At 45.8% G+C, this 17,294-nt stretch overlaps 1 protein-coding gene across 1 annotated transcript in view; it reads left to right on the top strand.

Annotated features, from left to right (window-relative positions):
* The first annotated feature begins 623 nt into the window (after positions 1-623).
* Positions 624-17,294, top strand: part of LOC138930844 (uncharacterized) — a 66,268-nt gene continuing 49,597 nt past the window's right edge. Inside the window, exons 1-3 of the mRNA XM_070291237.1 lie at positions 624-664; positions 1,986-2,277; positions 12,179-12,602. Of these exons, the coding sequence (XP_070147338.1) occupies positions 624-664; positions 1,986-2,277; positions 12,179-12,602 (757 nt within the window). The remainder of the gene's footprint in view (positions 665-1,985; positions 2,278-12,178; positions 12,603-17,294) is intronic.

Genomic DNA, 17,294 nt, shown 5'->3' with positions numbered 1-17,294 from the left:
ATGCCTCGGGCTGTGTCAATAGTACACGTACCTGGACATCAGAAGGGTGACAGCCCCACGGCATGAGGGAATCGTGCCACAGACCTGGAAGCTTGAAAAGTAGCTGATGAAGATTTCATCACCCCTGTGTTGGCGATCGGACTTCCACCTCCAGGTATGGGAACTCTGCCCCCAACCCCTGAGTATTCATCCACAGACCTTGCTTGGATCCAAGAACACACCAACCTTCAAAAAGGTAAAGATGGATGGTACCGAGACTCAGACGGCTACTTGATACTCCCTGCTCAGTTGGAACGGCAACTATGTGAGCATTTACACTTGCCTACTCATCTGGGAGAAAAAAAGACTCTGATGCTCTTTCAAACTGAGTGCCTGCGATTTCCCCAGCACCAGACAACTGTAAAGAACATAGTGCATGCTTGTAAGGCGTGTCAACAGATGAGGCCAGGAAAAAGACAACATGCAGGACTGAGGTATCGGGGAGAAGGACCAGGGCAACACTGGGAAATAGATTTTACCGAACCAAGGTAAGGCCAGGCAAGTATGGTTACCGGTACTTGTTAGTGTTGGTGGATACCTTCTCAGGGTGGGTGGAGGCTTTTCCTACAAACGGAGAAACTGCGATGATAGTGGCAAAAAAGATTTTAGAAGAAATAGTTCCCAGGTTTGGCCTGCCAGTGACCATCGGCTCTGATAATGGACCTGCTTTTGTGAGTCAAATAGTTCAGAGCCTTGCCCTAGCCCTGGGGACTAAATAAAAGTTACATTGTGAATACAGTCCACAGAGCTCAGGGCAAGTAAAAAGAATGAATCAGACTCTAAAAGAAACTTTAACTAAATTGGCTATAGAGACTGGCAGGGACTGGGTGACCCTCCTTCCCTTCGCCCTCTTCCGTGCGCGTAATACTCCTTATCAACTTAATCTGACCCCATTTGAAATTCTGTATGGGAGACCTCCCCCTGTATGTCCAATATTTGAAGAGAAAAAACTACCGCCTCCCACGTTGGGACAATTCCAAGAGGCCTTGATGGCCTTAAGCAAGGTGCACTCTCGTGTCTGGAAACTGCTCCGGGAAATACATGTGGGTCAAAATAAGGGAACTATTCCCTCACATGACATTGGCCCAGGAGATTGGGTATGGGTCAAAAGGCACCAAACCAAGGCACTAGAACCCAAATGGAAGGGTCCTTATGTTGTTCTCCTTACCACCCCAACTGCCCTAAAGGTCAACGGTATCGGGCCTTGGGTGCATTGCAACCACGTACGCCCAGCTGCTTCAGCAGAGCAGGAAGATGCTGAGAAAAAATGAGAAGCATCTCTGCACCCGTCTACCCCCCTAAGGCTAAAGCTTTGAAGGCACCAACAGGACCAGGACAGCTCGGCTGGGCCGTCTTGTGGATGACCCAGTTACTCTGCTCTGGAGCTGCCAGTGTGAACCCGCATCAACCCGTCAAAATCACCTGGAAGCTGCAAAATGGACTAACACGAGAGGTGCTAAACTCCACTACTGCAATACATCCACCAAACACATGGTGGCCAGACTTGTACTTTGACCTTAAGCCTATGGTAAATGTGCCTTGGGCTAGGGGTTATCTCCGAGAACAAGGGTTCTGGGCATGCCCAGGCGCACCCAAACATGACTGGAAGACCTGTGGGGGGGGGCACAAGACTCTTATTGTAAAACTTGGGATTGTGTTACTTCTAATGATGGACCTCGGCACTGGGAAGTAGGAAATCGAGATTTACTTAATTTTTCATTCGCCAAGCCCCTCCCTAGGGTCCTCGGAGATCCAACTTTTAGCTGTGAAAGTTGCAATTATGCACAAGTCAGAATAAGGTTCAATCCAGAAAAAAGCAAAAAAGAGGGGACCTGGATCTCAGGCCTATCTTGGGGGCTACAGACGAGGGAATCAGGAGGGCTTGGGGTTGATGGGAAAGGGATTATAGTAGTGAGCCAGGTCTTAGAGCCAATTCTTGTACACAGTATCGGGCCCAACAAAGTAGAAAAGCTGGCTGTAACCCCCCGCCTAGCGACTTCCGTGCCAACATCTTTGGCAGTGAGCCCCAAAGCAGAAGCGCTCGCTAAAATAGATCCCCTATGGAAGCTGGTTAGGGCAGCTTATGCCACCCTGAATCAGACCCATCCTGAGGCAACTAAATCTTGTTGGTTATGTTACAACTTAATTCCCCCTTATTATGAAGCAGTAGGCCTCAACGCCTCTTATGACTGGGCCAACAGCACCGATCCTCCTCAATGTCACTGCGGGGACCGAAAGGTGGGTCTTACGATGAAAGAGGTATGGGGAAAGGGCTTATGCATGGGCGCGGTGTTACCAGCAAAGTCTCCACTTTGTGTGCATGTCATCGAGCCTGATGATTTGCCTGTAGCTAAATGGTTAATACCTCAAATGGGGAGATGGTGGGTCTGTTCACACACGGGGCTAACTCCATGCCTGCATAGCTCAATCTTTGACCCCAAAAAAGAATTCTGTGTTATGGTGGCTGTCGTGCCAAAGATTCTGTACCAACCAGAAAAAGCAATATATGATTATTGGGCCCAAAAATTAACTCTAAATCCTCCAAAAAAAACTTACAAAGTTAAGAGGGAACCTCTTACCGCCATAACCATAGCAACTATGTTCGGTCTTGAAATAGCCGGGGCTGGAACCGGAATAACAGCTCTGTCCCTGCAAAGCCAAGGATTTAACTCCCTGAGAGCGGCCATAGATAAAGACATTACCCGTATAGAGCAATCTATTAGTCATTTAAAATCGTCTCTAACTTCTCTATCTGAAGTAGTTCTGCAAAACAGGAGGGGATTAGATCTGCTCTTTCTGCAACAAGGGGGACTCTGTGCTGCCCTAAGAAAAGAGTGCTGTTTCTATGCTGATCATACAGGCCAAAGTGAGAAAAGGACTAGCCCAACGTAAACGAGAACGTGAGGCTCAACAGGGATGGTTTGAATCTTGGTTTCAACAATCCCCTTGGCTGACTACCTTAATCTCCACCTTGCTAGGACCCCTGCTAGTACTATTACTAATGCTTACCTTTGGCCCATGTATTATCAATAGACTTGTAGCCTTTGTAAAGAAACACATAAATACAGTACAGCTGTTTGTGCTTCGACAACAATATCAAACTGTGTCTCAGGACCAAGAGGAAGATTCCTCTATATGATCTAAGGACAGGGGGGAATGTTAGGGACCAAACGACGGTCTCTAGGACCTGAGTCATGTTTACCAGAAAGAGACAAGATATGCGCTCATCCTGCCTGGCCAATCATATAACACCAGCTACTCCTGTAACTGAGACAAAGAACTGCCTGTATATAAGCCGCCATACTCCTTTGTTCGGGGCTCTTGTCGGATTCCCTTGTGCGGGATGAGACTTGGGCCCTAGCGCGCTAGGAATAAACAAACTCCCTTCTTGCCTTTGCATTACCATGGTGGACTTGCTCTCTCAGTTGGTTCGGAGATACGGGCTCAGAACATAACAGCCTTGAGCCAATAAAACTATGACATCCTGAATGACACATGCCATATGTGTTGCCAAAATCTCCAGCATAGGGTTTCAGCTCCGTTAAAAAGTATCTTTAATGTAGGTTTAAAGCTTTTCACTGCACAAATATTCAATATTCATCAAAGAGGTCACCCACAGTTTTCTGGAAATAACGGTAACTAATACTTGCATTGAGCATTTACTATGTGCGAGGATCTGTTCTGAGCACTTTATCTCTATTAACACATCTAATCCTCACAACAACTCTCTGAAGTAGGTTCCATTATTATCATAATCATCCCTATTTTCCACAGGAGGATGCTGAGGCACAGACAAGTTAACTAACTTGCACAAGGCCACACAGTTGGCAAATGATGGAGCCAAGATTCAGACCAGACAGTCTTGGTCCAGAGCCCTTGCTCTTAACCACTGTGAAAACTTATTTTCATTATCGCTAATTTTACAATAATAATGCTTTCTGTTTATAGTGTGTGGCAAATGGACATGAGTCAATAATTGAACTCCAATGTGGCACAGCCTTAATTATTTTCATTTTGTGTGTGTATGGCTTGTCTCAATCAGAGAGAAAGCTTCTGAAAGGCAGACACCATGTTTTAAGACTATTTTTTGTAGATCACTATGTCATTCAATAGTGTTATTTGCCCACAGAAAATTGGCAATAAATATTTACTGAATGATTGAAGGGAAATACAAGAAAATTCATGAACCTTTCCACACAGAGGCATAAAAGGTTAATTTCTTAGGTCAATCAGGAAAGATATTCCTTGAGACTTTTCTATGATTTTGGTTTTCATGAATCTTTTTGTTAACAAAAGCGTTATTGAGATATAAAGTGAATTCAATGATTTTCAGTATTGCCACTGAGTTGTAGAATCACCACCACAATCAACTTAAAACCTTATCATCACTGCCTCAAAACACCCTGTGTCCATTAACACCACTTTGCAACCTTTCCTCTTTCCTTCCCACATCTCCTCCCAGCCCTAGGCAAGCACTAAACTAGTTTCCGACTCTAAGGACTTGCTCCAGACATCTTGCAATACGTGGTTTTTGTGCGACTAACTTCACTCACTTAGCTTAATATTTTTAAGGTGGTTGTTGTTGTTCAGTCGCTCAGTTGTGTCTGACTCTGTGTGACCCCATGGATTGCAGCATGCCAGGCGTCCCTGTACTTCACAATCTCCAGGAGTTTGCTCAAACTCATGTCCATTGAGTTGGTGATGCCATCCAACCATCTCATTCTCTCTCATCCCCTTCTCCTTCTGCCCTCAACCTTTCCCAGGAACAGGGTCTTTTCCAATTAGTCGGCTCTTCACGTGAGGTGGTCAAAGTATTGGGAGCTTCGGTTTCAGCATCAGTCCTTCCAATGAATATCCCTACAATGAACTATTATTTGGCAATGAAAAGGAATGACTCATTAACTATTTTATGCAACCAACTTACTAATGTATTGCAAGATTCTAGACATATTTATACTTAGTTTTAAAAAAGTATACGGTAATAAAATATTCGTAACACAAATTTTTTCCATTTTAAGTGTACAATTCAGTGACATTAAGAATATTTACATTGCTGTGAAACCATCACTAATATCCTTCTCCAGAACTTTCATCATCCCAATCTGAGATGCTGTGTGAATTAAGTAAAGCTCCCCAGTCTTCCCTCCCCTCCAGCCTCTGGCAACCACCACTGTTCTTTCTGTTTCTATGAATCTGACTCTTCTAGATAACTCAGATAAGAGGAATAAGACAGTATTTGTCCATTTGTTACTGGCTAATTTCATTTAGCATAAAGTCTTAAGTCTTCATCATTGTTTTCGCATTGTCAGAATTTCCTTCCTTTTTAAGACTGAATAATATTCCACTACATTTAGATCATCCATCCACCCGTCAAGGGATGTTTAGGCTGCTCCCATGTTTCAGCTGTTGTGAAAAATGCTGGTATGAACATGGATGTACAAATGCCTGTTAAAGTCACTGCTTTCAATTCTTTTAGATATACAAAATAGAATGTGTGGATCATATGACAACCCTGTTTAACTTTTCGAGGAACTGCCAGACTTTTCACAGTAGCCAGTTTTCCACAGGAGCTTCATCATTTTATATTCAGACCAGCAGTGACCCAGCATTGCAACTTCTCTAGATCCTCATCAAAACTTGTTCTTTTCCTTTCTTTTTAAAATTATAGTCATCCTGATGAGTGGGAAGAGGTACCTCATTGTGGTTCTGATTTGAATTTCCCTAATGATTATGCCATATTTTCCTAAGCTATAGTATCCAAGAACTACCTTACGAGATTTTTAAAAAATTGTTTACAAAACAAATAATCCCCACACAAGCATAAAACTTACTTATTTGAAGTCATGTATATCCCTTACTGGGAAAAGTAAATTGCATAAATATGGAAGTTCCTGGGCTAGACACTTGTCATAGGTTAATCTTCCCAGGAAGTGAACTCTGAGGTAGTTCAGAGTGCAGGCTGTTAAGGAAGGAGTGCCCTTGGGATGAACAACTGTGGGACACAGGGAAACAAAGGTGAATTGTGGTTCCCAAAATTTTTAAGAGTTTAAAGTTGTACTGAGATAAAAAAATTTGAGAGCCACAGGCCCAGAACGTAACACCCTCTCAGAGTCATTTCAAATCAAATTCTTACCTGACTACTACACCTGGAAGACCCAGGACCCTGACCCAGGTGGTTCAGTGTTTAAGATTCCATGCTCCCAATACAGGGGCTCTGGGTTCAGTCCTGGGTCAGGGAACTAGATCCTTCATGCTGCAACTAAAATTAAAACAAAACAAAACAAAAAAACCTGCATGCCACAATGAAGGTCAAAGATCCCAAGGGTGCAACTAAAACTTGATGCACCTAAAAATATAAAAAATCCTAATACCCACTCTCCCATTTCCTCCCTCTCTCTCCTCTATTCCTTTTCCTACCTTTTCCTAAAAGTGTCTCACGACTCTAGGTGGGTTTCACTCTGCACCAGGCCTCCGGCATATATTTTGGGGTTTTATTGTGTTTGGCTGTACTGGTCTTCATTTCAACATGCAGGTTTAGTTGCCTTGGGGCACATAGGATCTTGGTTCCCCAACCAGGGATGGAAACCATGTTCCCTGCACTGGAAGGAAGATTCCTAACCACTGGACCACCAGGAAAGTCCCCTCCAGCATATGTTTATCTCACCTTCTTCTCCACATCTTTTCTGTGGATTTCAAGAAATTAAACTGCTCCTATTTTCCACACTGGCAGAAGCATTCACTTTGGTGAAGACAGTTATGATACATTATATATAGTTTGTATTTTTAGAACATGTGAATCCCAGAGAGGCCTTTTGTTACTGTACATGCTAACAGGGAGGTATAGCATCTCATTCACATTGTTACTTGATATTGCAATTTTGGAACAAATTTCAAAAAATACTGAGAGCATCTATTTACCGCTTACTGTGAAGAATAAAAATATATACAAAATTGCTATCAAAAGATTATGGGATGATTTGAGAGAACAGTATTGAAACATGTACATTACCATATGTGAAATAGATGGCCAGTGCAAGTTCCATGCATGAAGCAGGGCACCCAAAGCCAGTGTTCTAGGACAACCCAGAGGGAGAGGGTGGGGAGGGAGGTGGTAAGGGGCTTCTGATTCATGTTGATGTGTGGCAAAACTCATCACACTGTTGTAATTATCCTCCAATTAAAATAAATTAATTAATTTAAAAAGAGATTAGACTCTCATATTTGTGTGAAGCCCATTCAAAATACAGATGCTCAACACCTCAGTTTATTTCAATCCAAGCACAGAAACCACCAGAGAACAGAAAAAGACCCAAAACTCCACCAAGTTCCAGTGTTCCTCTAGTGATATAATCTCTTTTGAAAGAATGTCATGCTACACAGGACAGAGAAAAAGCGAAGATATGAAGTAAGTGGGGTGAGGAATGGTCATGGCAGTCAAATCCCAGGTAAGAAGAAGCTTTTCTTTTTGGTCTGGGGACATTTTGCTTTTTGGAAACAATGTGTTACTTTCTCCAGGCATCACACATGTGCAGAGGCACACACACAAAGTACGTAGCTTGCTAAATTTAGCTGCAGTTCTGTCACAGCAATGATAACAAAGTTTTCTTTCGACCACCATGTGTTTGAGTACAAATGGTTCCTCTTTCCAGGCCCTGCTTAGTACATACACAAGTTCCTAGTATGGAGACACCCACACGCTCACAGCGGGACAACTTCTTGAGAGCAGACAGCGAGGATCCCGCCATCCTCTCTAGGAAGAGACACAAGGAATTAAACTGTTTCCTAGCTGGTGGGTTCTGTGGCCTTATACCTATTTCACAAACTGATGATCACAGCTGATTCCATTTCACCGTGGCCAGCCTAGAATGACACGCAAACGCAGCCCTGTGTTTGGGGGGGACCTCCATCACCTTGTGGAATGGGATTCAGTCAAGGTGCCACTGTCTTCTCCTGCACCTACTGTGCCACAGAGCCGCAGCACACAGACTCCTCCCCAAAGGGCTTCACCATCGAGCTGCCTTGGGGATGGAGGGCTGAGTGGAAACAGGAAATCAAATGGCTGTAAAGGAGAAGTGAAAGAAAAGGGACTGACAACAAATGGGATATTGTCAGCAGAAAGGAGAACAACAGAAGCAGAACCGCAAGATACAAGGGAACACTAAAGATGAAAGAGCACTCGGACTTCTAATAATAGTTCCCATTTAGGAGGGCTTACTCTGTGTTAGGCACTGGATAAGCATTTCATGCCACTTTGTTCATCTCATTCAATACTGACAACAAACCCTGTGGTATGCATATTTTACAGAAAATAAACATGCTCTTGCAATGAAGAGCCCCCAGCCACACACACAACATTTAAAGAAATCCAAAGAGGAGGTGATAAAAAGAAACAGAAAAAATGGGACAAACAAAAAGCACAAAACCAGATGGTAGAAATAAGTTGAAACAGACTAGAGCTAAACTCTACAGTTAAAAGACAATGATTGCCTATAGGAGAGAAAACAAAGTGATTTGCACTCTATGCTGTTTCCAAGAGCACATCTCAAACATAGCAGAGACAGGCGAGTAAGGATATATGGAAAGGTACAAAGTACACACTACTAACCAAAAGAAAGCTTATGAATTACCCTAATATTAGCCAAAACGGAACCTGAGGCCAATAACATTCACAGATTACTGAAACCTACTTCTTCGTGATTAATAACTGGGTTCTCTATGTGCTCAATCCATCAGTCATATCCAGTTGTTTGTGACCCTTTGGACTGTAGCTCACCAGGCTCCTCTGTCCATGGGATTCTCCAGACAAGAATACTGGAGTGAGTTGCCATGCCCTCCTCCAGGGGATCTTCCCAACCCGGGGTCGAACCCGTGTCTGCTGCATTGGCAGGCAGATTCTTTACCACTAAGCTATTGGGGAAGCCCTCGATGGTTCACTATGAAGCTATAACAGTTCTAGATTTGCATGCCTCTGATGAAATAGCTTCAAAAATACATCTTTGTAAAGCAAAAAGGAACACAATTGTAAGGAGAGCTTGATAGATCCACCATCAGAGTATCATAGTGCGAGATTGTAACATGTCTCAGTGACTGTGGGTTCAAAAAGAACAGAAGAAACTCAGCAAGTGCATGGATTTGACCAACACAACCCACAGACTTGATATAATGTAAACGCAGAGAACACTGGGCTCCATAATTGGAGAATTGTTCCTCAAACACTCATGGAACATTTACAAATATCAGCTATGCATTGTGTCATGAAGCAAATCGAATTGAACCTCCAAGGCTTGGTACCATCCTGGGAAGTGAGGATGCAGAGGAGTTAAGTGCTGGCCTTGGCTTCTGTGACTTAGAAGTGGGGAGGCTGGTCCAGAGAGCCCAAGGCCATGGCCCAGCACCAGGAATGCAACGCACAACGTGGTCCAGCTGCAGTCATGCTGCTTTAAGTAGCAGAGAGTCAGAAAGAGCAATCCAGGTAAGGAGCTGTGGGCGATATGGTGTCATTTTATCGGGGAACTAAATCAAGATAGGTGTTGCTGGTCCCCCACTCTCCCCCAAGCCTGGTGCTTTCTGCGTGAATAGTGAGACTTCCATTCCTTGCTTGCTGAAGCAAGTGTCCAACAGCCTGATAAGCAAAGTGACCTCTAAGTTCAGTTCAGTTCAGTCACTCTGATTCTTTGCAACCGCATGGACTGTAGCATACCAGACTTCCCTGTCCATCACCAACTCCTGGAGCCTACTCAAACTCATGACCATTGAATCAGTGATGCCATATAACCATCTCTTCCTCTCTTGTCCCCTTCTCCTCCCACCTTCAATCATTCCCAGCATCAGGGTCTTTTCAAAAGAGTCAGTTCTTTGCATCAGGTGGCACATCACTGGAGTTTCAGATGCAACATCAGTCCTTACAATGAATATTGAGGACTGATTTCCTTTAGGTTGGACTGGTTGGATCTCCTTGCAGTTCAAGGGACTCTCAAGAGTCTTCTCCAACACCACAGGTCAAAGGCATCAATTCTTAGGCACCCAGCTTTCTTTATAGTCCAGTCCTCACACCCATACATGACTACTGGAAAAACTGAAGCTTTGACTAGAAGTACCTTTGTTGGCAAAGCAATCTCACTGCTTTTTAATATGCTGTCTAGCCCTGGACTAACAATGAGGCACAGCTGGTGCTGCTGCTAAGTCGCTTCAGTTGTGTCCAACTCTGTGCGACCCCATAGATGGCAGCCCACCAGGCTCCCCTGTCCCTGGGATTCTCCAGGCAAGAGTACTGGAGTGGGTTGCCACTGCTGTCTCCGATCAATGAGGCACAGAATCCCTGAGAAAAGGAGAGAAAAGCTGAGAGGAGAAAAGAAGAGAAGCTAAAGACAAAGGAGAAAAGGAAAGATTTGCCCATTTAAATGCAGACTTCCAAAGGATAGCAAGGGGTCTGATCCCTGGGTCAGGAAGATCCCCTGGAGAAGAAAATGGCAACCCACTCCAGTATTCTTGCCTGGAAAATTCCATACAGAGGACCCTGGCTGGCTGGCTACAGTCCAAGAGGTCACAGACTTGAATACAACTAAGCACCTAGCACACAATGACAAAATAATCCCCTCCCAATGGTTCCATGACCTTATCCCAGACAACTGTGCATATGTTTGTTACCTTATATGGTAAAAGTGACATTGCAGGTGTGATTATATCAATGATTTTCAAAAACTAATTTTTATTGACATATAGGTGATATAAAATGTTTAGGTTCTACTGTACAGCAAAGTGAGTCAGTTATACATATACATATATCCACTCTTTTTAAGATTCTATTCCCATATAGGTCACTACAGAGTATTGAGTAGAGTTTCCTGTGCTATACAGTAGCCTTTTATTAATAGAAATCAACGATTTTGAGATAGGAAGATGATCATGGATTATCTAGTAGGTCCTATATATTTTTTCCCTTTTACACTAAAAACATTTTGTACACAAATTTTAAAAGATTACGCTCCATTTCCAGTTCTTACAAAATATTGGCTATATTCCTTGTGTTGTAGAATACCTCCTTGCCACCTACCTAACACCCAGTAGTTTGTACCTGCCATTCCCCTCCCCCAACCACTAGCTTCTCTATAGCTGCTGGGTCCAATCAAATCACAAGGATTTCTATAAATGAAAAAGGCAGGCAGGAGGGTCAGAGTCAGAGAAAGAGATGTGACAAGGGAAGCAGAGGTCTGAGTGGTGCAGGAACCAGTCAAGGCATGTAGCAGTTTCTAGAAGCCGGGAAAGGCAGGGAAATGGACTCACCCTCAAAACCTCCAGAAGGGAACACAGGTCTGCCTACAGCTTGATTTTAGTCCAATGAGACTTTTGACCTACAGAATTCTAATATGAATAAAGTAAAATGGGTGGTTTAAAGCCACTAAATTTGTGATAATTTGTTATAGCAGCCACAGGAAAACTAAAGAGTTCTTCCTCCATCCTCATCATCCTTAATCCTTAATCCTCACAGTCATCCTTCAACATATTCAGTGCCTACATTTTCAGCTCACCTTCCATCTCCCAATAGATATCTATGGAAAAGAAGTGTGTAGAAAATTGGCTGTGAGTTTTGAAAACTCCAAGGACATAGGATGGTGCTCTGTTGTGCTCAGAGGCTCGGTCCTGCCTGACTCTTTGCGACCCCATGAATTGTAGCCCGCCAGGCTTCTCTGTTCATGGGAGTGTCCAGGCAAGCATACTGGAGTGGGTTGCATGCCCTCCTCCAGAGGATCTTCCCACCCAGGGATGGAACCTGGGCCTCCTGCATTCCAGAGGATTTCTTACCAACTGAGCCACCTGGGGAGCCCAGTATGGCACTGTCTCTCGTATTTAAAATGTAGCTTTTTTCTTTCTTTCTATGTTCAACTTAGCATTATGTATCACCAGTTTTCAAATATACCTTCCGTCGCGTTCACAAAGCAAGCTCCCACTAAGTGCCTTCTTTGGTCTTCCAAGTGCACCTTGTGAAGTCAGGCCTGGGATTTCTAAGCCTGGAGTCAGAGTTTTAGGAAACAAGGGCTCAGAGGCCAGCGACTGCAAGCTCAGACTCCAGAAGGCCAGCTCAAGGCTCCTTCCCTGAGGCCGCCCTGCCCTGCCCGGGTGCTCGGCTGGGCATGTCCAGGGTTCCTCCCGGCTGCACAACGTTCGCACCTACCCTACGGCGACGGGGCCGGGCCGCGAAGAGGCCCCTCTGCCTGGCGGCGATCGTACTCCAGGGGCGCGACGGAGGCTCGGCTGCCGCGGGGCCAGGTATCGCCCCTCGGAAGCCCCTGCTGGAGCCGCGGGCGCCCGGAACCTCCGCCGGCGCTGGCCCCGGGGTTACCTGCGGCCGGTGGGCGGGACGGCCCTTCCCGTCTGCGCCGGCCCCCCCAGCCTCCAGGGCGGCGGAGCCGGGAAGTGGGAGACGGAGCGAAAGAGGCGGAGACTGCGGCGGCTGCAGCCCGGCCGGGCTCCGAGCGAGGGCTACATGGAGCGGCCGGCGCGGCTCTGCGGGCTGTGGGCGCTGCTGCTCTACGCCGGCCGCGGCGGCGTGGCTGCGCCCGCGGGTGAGTACGGTCCCCCGGCCGGGGCAGCGGGAATCGCGGCCGAGAGGCCCGCCGGGGCGCCTGGGGCCGAGGGCCGCGGCGGGAGTCGGGGTCGAGGGCCCTCTTCAGGCCATCCCGCGGCCGCGGCGGCAGGCGCCTCCCGCGCCCGGCTCGAGCTTGGGGAACCCGGGGCGACCGGGCTTTCCCGGATCCCGGGCGGCGGGGGGCGGCGGGGGGCGGCGGGGGGCGGCGGGGGCGGCGGGGGCGGCGGGGGCGGCGGGGGCGGCGGGGGGCGGCGGGGGCCGACTTGTCGCCGCACTTCCCTTGGCCGTCGGGCAGCGCCGAGGAGCCTGGCGCCACGGCCTGGGGCCCGAAAGGAGTTCGCGGGGTCGGGGGCGGGAGTGTCGCCCGTGGCCCGGAGAGGGGATGAGGGGCCGGGAGCCCGCGGGGACGGCGACCAAGGTCCGGGAGTGCGGGTGACGCGCCGAGGCTCCTTGCGCGGCGGGTCCAGCGAGGTGGCGGCAGTCGAAGGGAACCTCTGAAGCGCCTAGTCCCTCCCTGTAGCAAAGGACGGGTCTCCTCTGGCGTACAAGAAATGCATGGCAAATCCAGAGCACCATCCGCGTGGATGCCTTTTTCTCTAGTAACCTTTATATTTTGGAATAATTTTCGATTTACAGAAAAGTTGCAAAGAGGCGAGTTCCCTATACTCCTCACCTGGTGCGGCCATTTAATTAACCAGCGTCACTGTGAAAACTTGGGGGGAGGGGCACTAATGACTTCCTGAGGGACAGATTTTGGCCTGAGCGACCTTCTGGACGTTTTTTTGGTGAGGATAGTAGCTCCAAAGTTGATAGGTTTTAGTGTCACGTTGACACAAACACCCACATTTTGTCTGTTGCTTTTTCAGCCTGTGCGTTGGGCTTTGAAAGCCAAGTTGAAAGGTTGATTAGGAAACTTGGATGCCCTCTATTGATTCAGTCACCAAAACCTATGCCCACTCTGCGTGCCCTGTGCCAGGCAGTGTTCTAGGGGCAGAGAATACAGTGGCGAGCAAAACAGATCAAGTGCTTGCCCTTTGGAGCTGGCATGCTATTGCTAGAGTCAGAGTAAGGGGGGCGGGGTAGTAAAATATGAGGTATGTTAGAGGGCAGTAAGCACTATGGAGAAAAACAGAGCAGTCCAGGGGTTGCCATTGTAAATAGGGTGGACTATGTAGACTGCCACTGAAAAAGGCAGCGTTTGAGTAGAGACTTGAGGGAAGTTTGTAGTTTGTCCGTCATTCATTCAAGTGCCTGCCTTTTCAGTCCTGAGCCAGGTCTTGTGCATTGGCTTAGAGCCTTAGAGTATATTGTGTAATCGTTGTGCCCCCCATGCTCCTAGTTCACTTGGGGGGATCTGATTTCCATAATGATGGGGCAGCTAGAGTCCAGAGAAGGGAGGGGGTCACCCATCCCCTTGGTTGTTGTCATTTAGTGACTCAGTCTGTCTGACTCTACTCCGACCCCATGGACTGTAGCCCTCCAGGCCCCTCTGACCATGGGATTTCCCGGGCAAGAATATTGGGGTGATATTGGAAGGATATTGCCATATCCTTCTCCAGGGGATCTTCTGGACCCAGGGATCAAACCCGCATCTCCTGCTGCTGCTAAGACACTTCAGTCGTGTCTGACTCTGTGTGACCCCATAGACTGCAGCCCACCAGGCTCCCTCGTCCCTGGGATTCTCCAGGCAAGAACACTGGAGTGGGTTGCCATTTCCTTCTCCAATGCATGAAAGTGAAAAGTGAAAGGGAAGTCGCTCAGTCGTGTCTGACTCTTTGTGACCCCATGGACCGCAGCCTGATGGGATTTTCCAGGCAAGATTACTGGAGTGGGGTGCCATCGCCTTCTCCGCGCATCTCCTGCATTGCATTGTATTGCAGGTGGGTTCTTTACTGCTGAGCCAGCAGGGAAGCCACCCATCTCCTTAGTCCCCTGATTTTCACAGTGCCACTCCAGCCCCCTCCCTCCTCCAGACTCCCTCTCCCACACACCTCACACCTGGAACAACAAACAGCTGACTCTAGCTAATAATGGCAATCCCGAACTCACCAGTTTTGTCACAGAAGTTCAATGGTGACTTGGTTACTAAGAAATACAGAAACTTTTTCCCATTGGAAATATTGATACAATCGCATTAAGATATGGTGGGGGGAAAAAGGCAAAACAAAACAGGAAACCTGACTATTACAATGGTCTGAGCTTACCCAGCTGTGGGACTTAGGAATGGTCATTCTCCTCCCTTGTGCAACAGTGTTCTCTGTGAAAGGAGATTGAACTCCATAAGTTTTAAGGGCTCCTCCAGCTTTAATCTTTTGAGTGTTTAGAAAAATGATTAGGTTACCAGCTTAGGTTTAGTCTGTTTTGATTGGTAAGCCCACATAATGGCATTCTTAATAACAACTAGCACTTCTGTAGTGTTTATGCTGGGCACCGTTCTAAGTTTTCCACTTGACCTATTTCATCTTTCAAAAGAACCTCTCCTGTTGGTGCTGTTACCATTCTTGTTTTGTACATGAGCGAGTTAGCACACAGCACACAGGCACAGGCATGACCTGTAAGAGAGAGGCGATAAGGACCTGAACAGAACACTGCAGGTGAGGATGGGGGAAGAGTAGATCTGAGAGGTGGTTTCCCAACTAAGTGTTGTTGTTCATTCGCTCAGTTGTGTCTGACTCCTTGCCACCCAAGGGACTGCAGCACGCCAGGCTTCCCTGTCAATCATCATCTCCTGGAGCTTGCTCACGCTCACGTCCATTGAGTCAGTGATGCCATCCAACCACTCATCCTCTGACATCCCCTTCTCCTCCTGCCTTCAACCTTGCCCAGCATCAGGGTCTTTTCCAATGAGTCAGTTCTTTGCATTAGGTGGCCAAAGTACTGGAGTTTGAGCTTTAGCATCAGTCCTTCCAGTGACTATTCATGATTGACTTCCTTTATGATGGACTGCATCTAAGTGACTGCATGGCTAAACGGTGGAGTGGGCAAACTACGTAGGCTAGATCCGGGAAGGGAGGGCTCAAGGATTGAAGTTTTAGCATTCCTCTCTCACTGATTTTTGTTGGGCATGGGGATAGTAGCTGGTAGACTTTGACCTTAGAATGTTCCTATATTTTAACTTAAAATAAATTTATTTCCAGCATACAGATTTGAGCCTTTGAAATAATTTTATTAAAAATTAGTTTCTGGCAATGCCACGGGAGCCTCAGTTGGCCTCAGATAGCCAGTCCCCCACTTTCCCCACTGGCCACTTCCCAGGTCATTCGGGGCACGGTGTGGCACGCCCCTCTGCATGTTGGAACCAGGTCCAGTACAGAAAACTGTTCATCCTGGAACACGGGTGTGACCAGAAAGGCAGCAGCCCCCTAGCCCAACACTGCACCACTCAATTGTGGGGAACCTGGGGGAACCTGGTGCTAAACCATTCCTAGATGACCTGTTTCTGGGTTGGGGTTTTGCATGTAGCAGAGCAGCTCTCTCGCTTTGATCTGTTGAAAGTCAGCCCTCGACACAAGGGTTTGTAAAAAGAAATAAGGTTATCAAAATTTATTTTTAATAACAGGATTTTTTTTAAAAGACAAAAAAATTAGTTTCTAAAGTCAGGCAATAGTTTTAGAAGTGCTAAAGTATTTTTTCATAGCAGAGCACAGAATACATGAAATGACCAAGGTAAACAGAAGAAAATAACAATATCCAAGAGTCATATTTAACACTGTAGTTTTTATTTGACCCAGGATTTACACAATCAAAGCAAACAAAAAGAGAGGAGTTCTTTGAGAGTAAGGAATGCTGTTGCTGTCTTCACAGGACCATTATACAGTTTTGTATGGTGTCAGGTTCTTTTCCAGACTCTGTTCTCTTTACCTTGATGTATAATTGTATTATTTACAATTTACCATTTCCTCTTTACTATATATGATAGAATACAAGCAAAGGGTTTTCATAAAGTGTATGTCCTCTGGAAGTACAATCAGAAGGTTAACTCATTCCCAGTACCACACTTGCTTACACAATTCCTTCCCCTTTCTTTTTTCTACTTGTGCTAAAAAAAAAAAAAGAAAAGGCACACACAAAAACAGCCTCCCCCTCCTCCATGAAAACAAAACAACAAAATCCCTGGGAACTTCCCTGTGGCTAAGACTCTGCACTGGCGATGCAGAGGTCCTGGGTTCAGTCTCTGGACAGGGAAACAGATCCCACATGCTGCACCGAAGACCCCCATGAAGCTAAATAATAAATAAATAAATACTTTAAAAAAAGGCAAACAGCATGAAGAACATAAAAGCACCTGGGTTTTGATCAGCATAATACCGTAGGTAAATTTTACTTATTTTCTACTTAGTTTTTAGTAATATTAAACATTTTTTCTAGTAATGCAGGATATAAAAACATAAAATAAGTTGATAGTTAACTTGCCAGAGATTGAAACACATCAAATGTTAGATATGAATAACTAACCTCTAAAGTACAATAATAAGTTTTAAATAACTAGAATTAAGTACTTAGAATGTATGATTTACAGTAAAAGTCAAGTCATAATACAGTAAATTTTACTTCTTTTCCATTTTGTTTTTAGTAAATATTTTAAATATTTTTGTCATAATGCAGGATATAAAAGCATAAAATAAGTTGATAGTTAACTTGCCAGAGAGATTGAAACACATCAAAAGCT

Source organism: Ovis canadensis, chromosome X, assembly GCF_042477335.2.
Source record: "Ovis canadensis isolate MfBH-ARS-UI-01 breed Bighorn chromosome X, ARS-UI_OviCan_v2, whole genome shotgun sequence".
Lineage (NCBI taxonomy): Eukaryota > Metazoa > Chordata > Mammalia > Artiodactyla > Bovidae > Ovis > Ovis canadensis.
The sequence above is the reverse complement of the archived record's forward strand: the minus strand, read 5'-3'. Positions and strand labels throughout refer to the sequence as shown.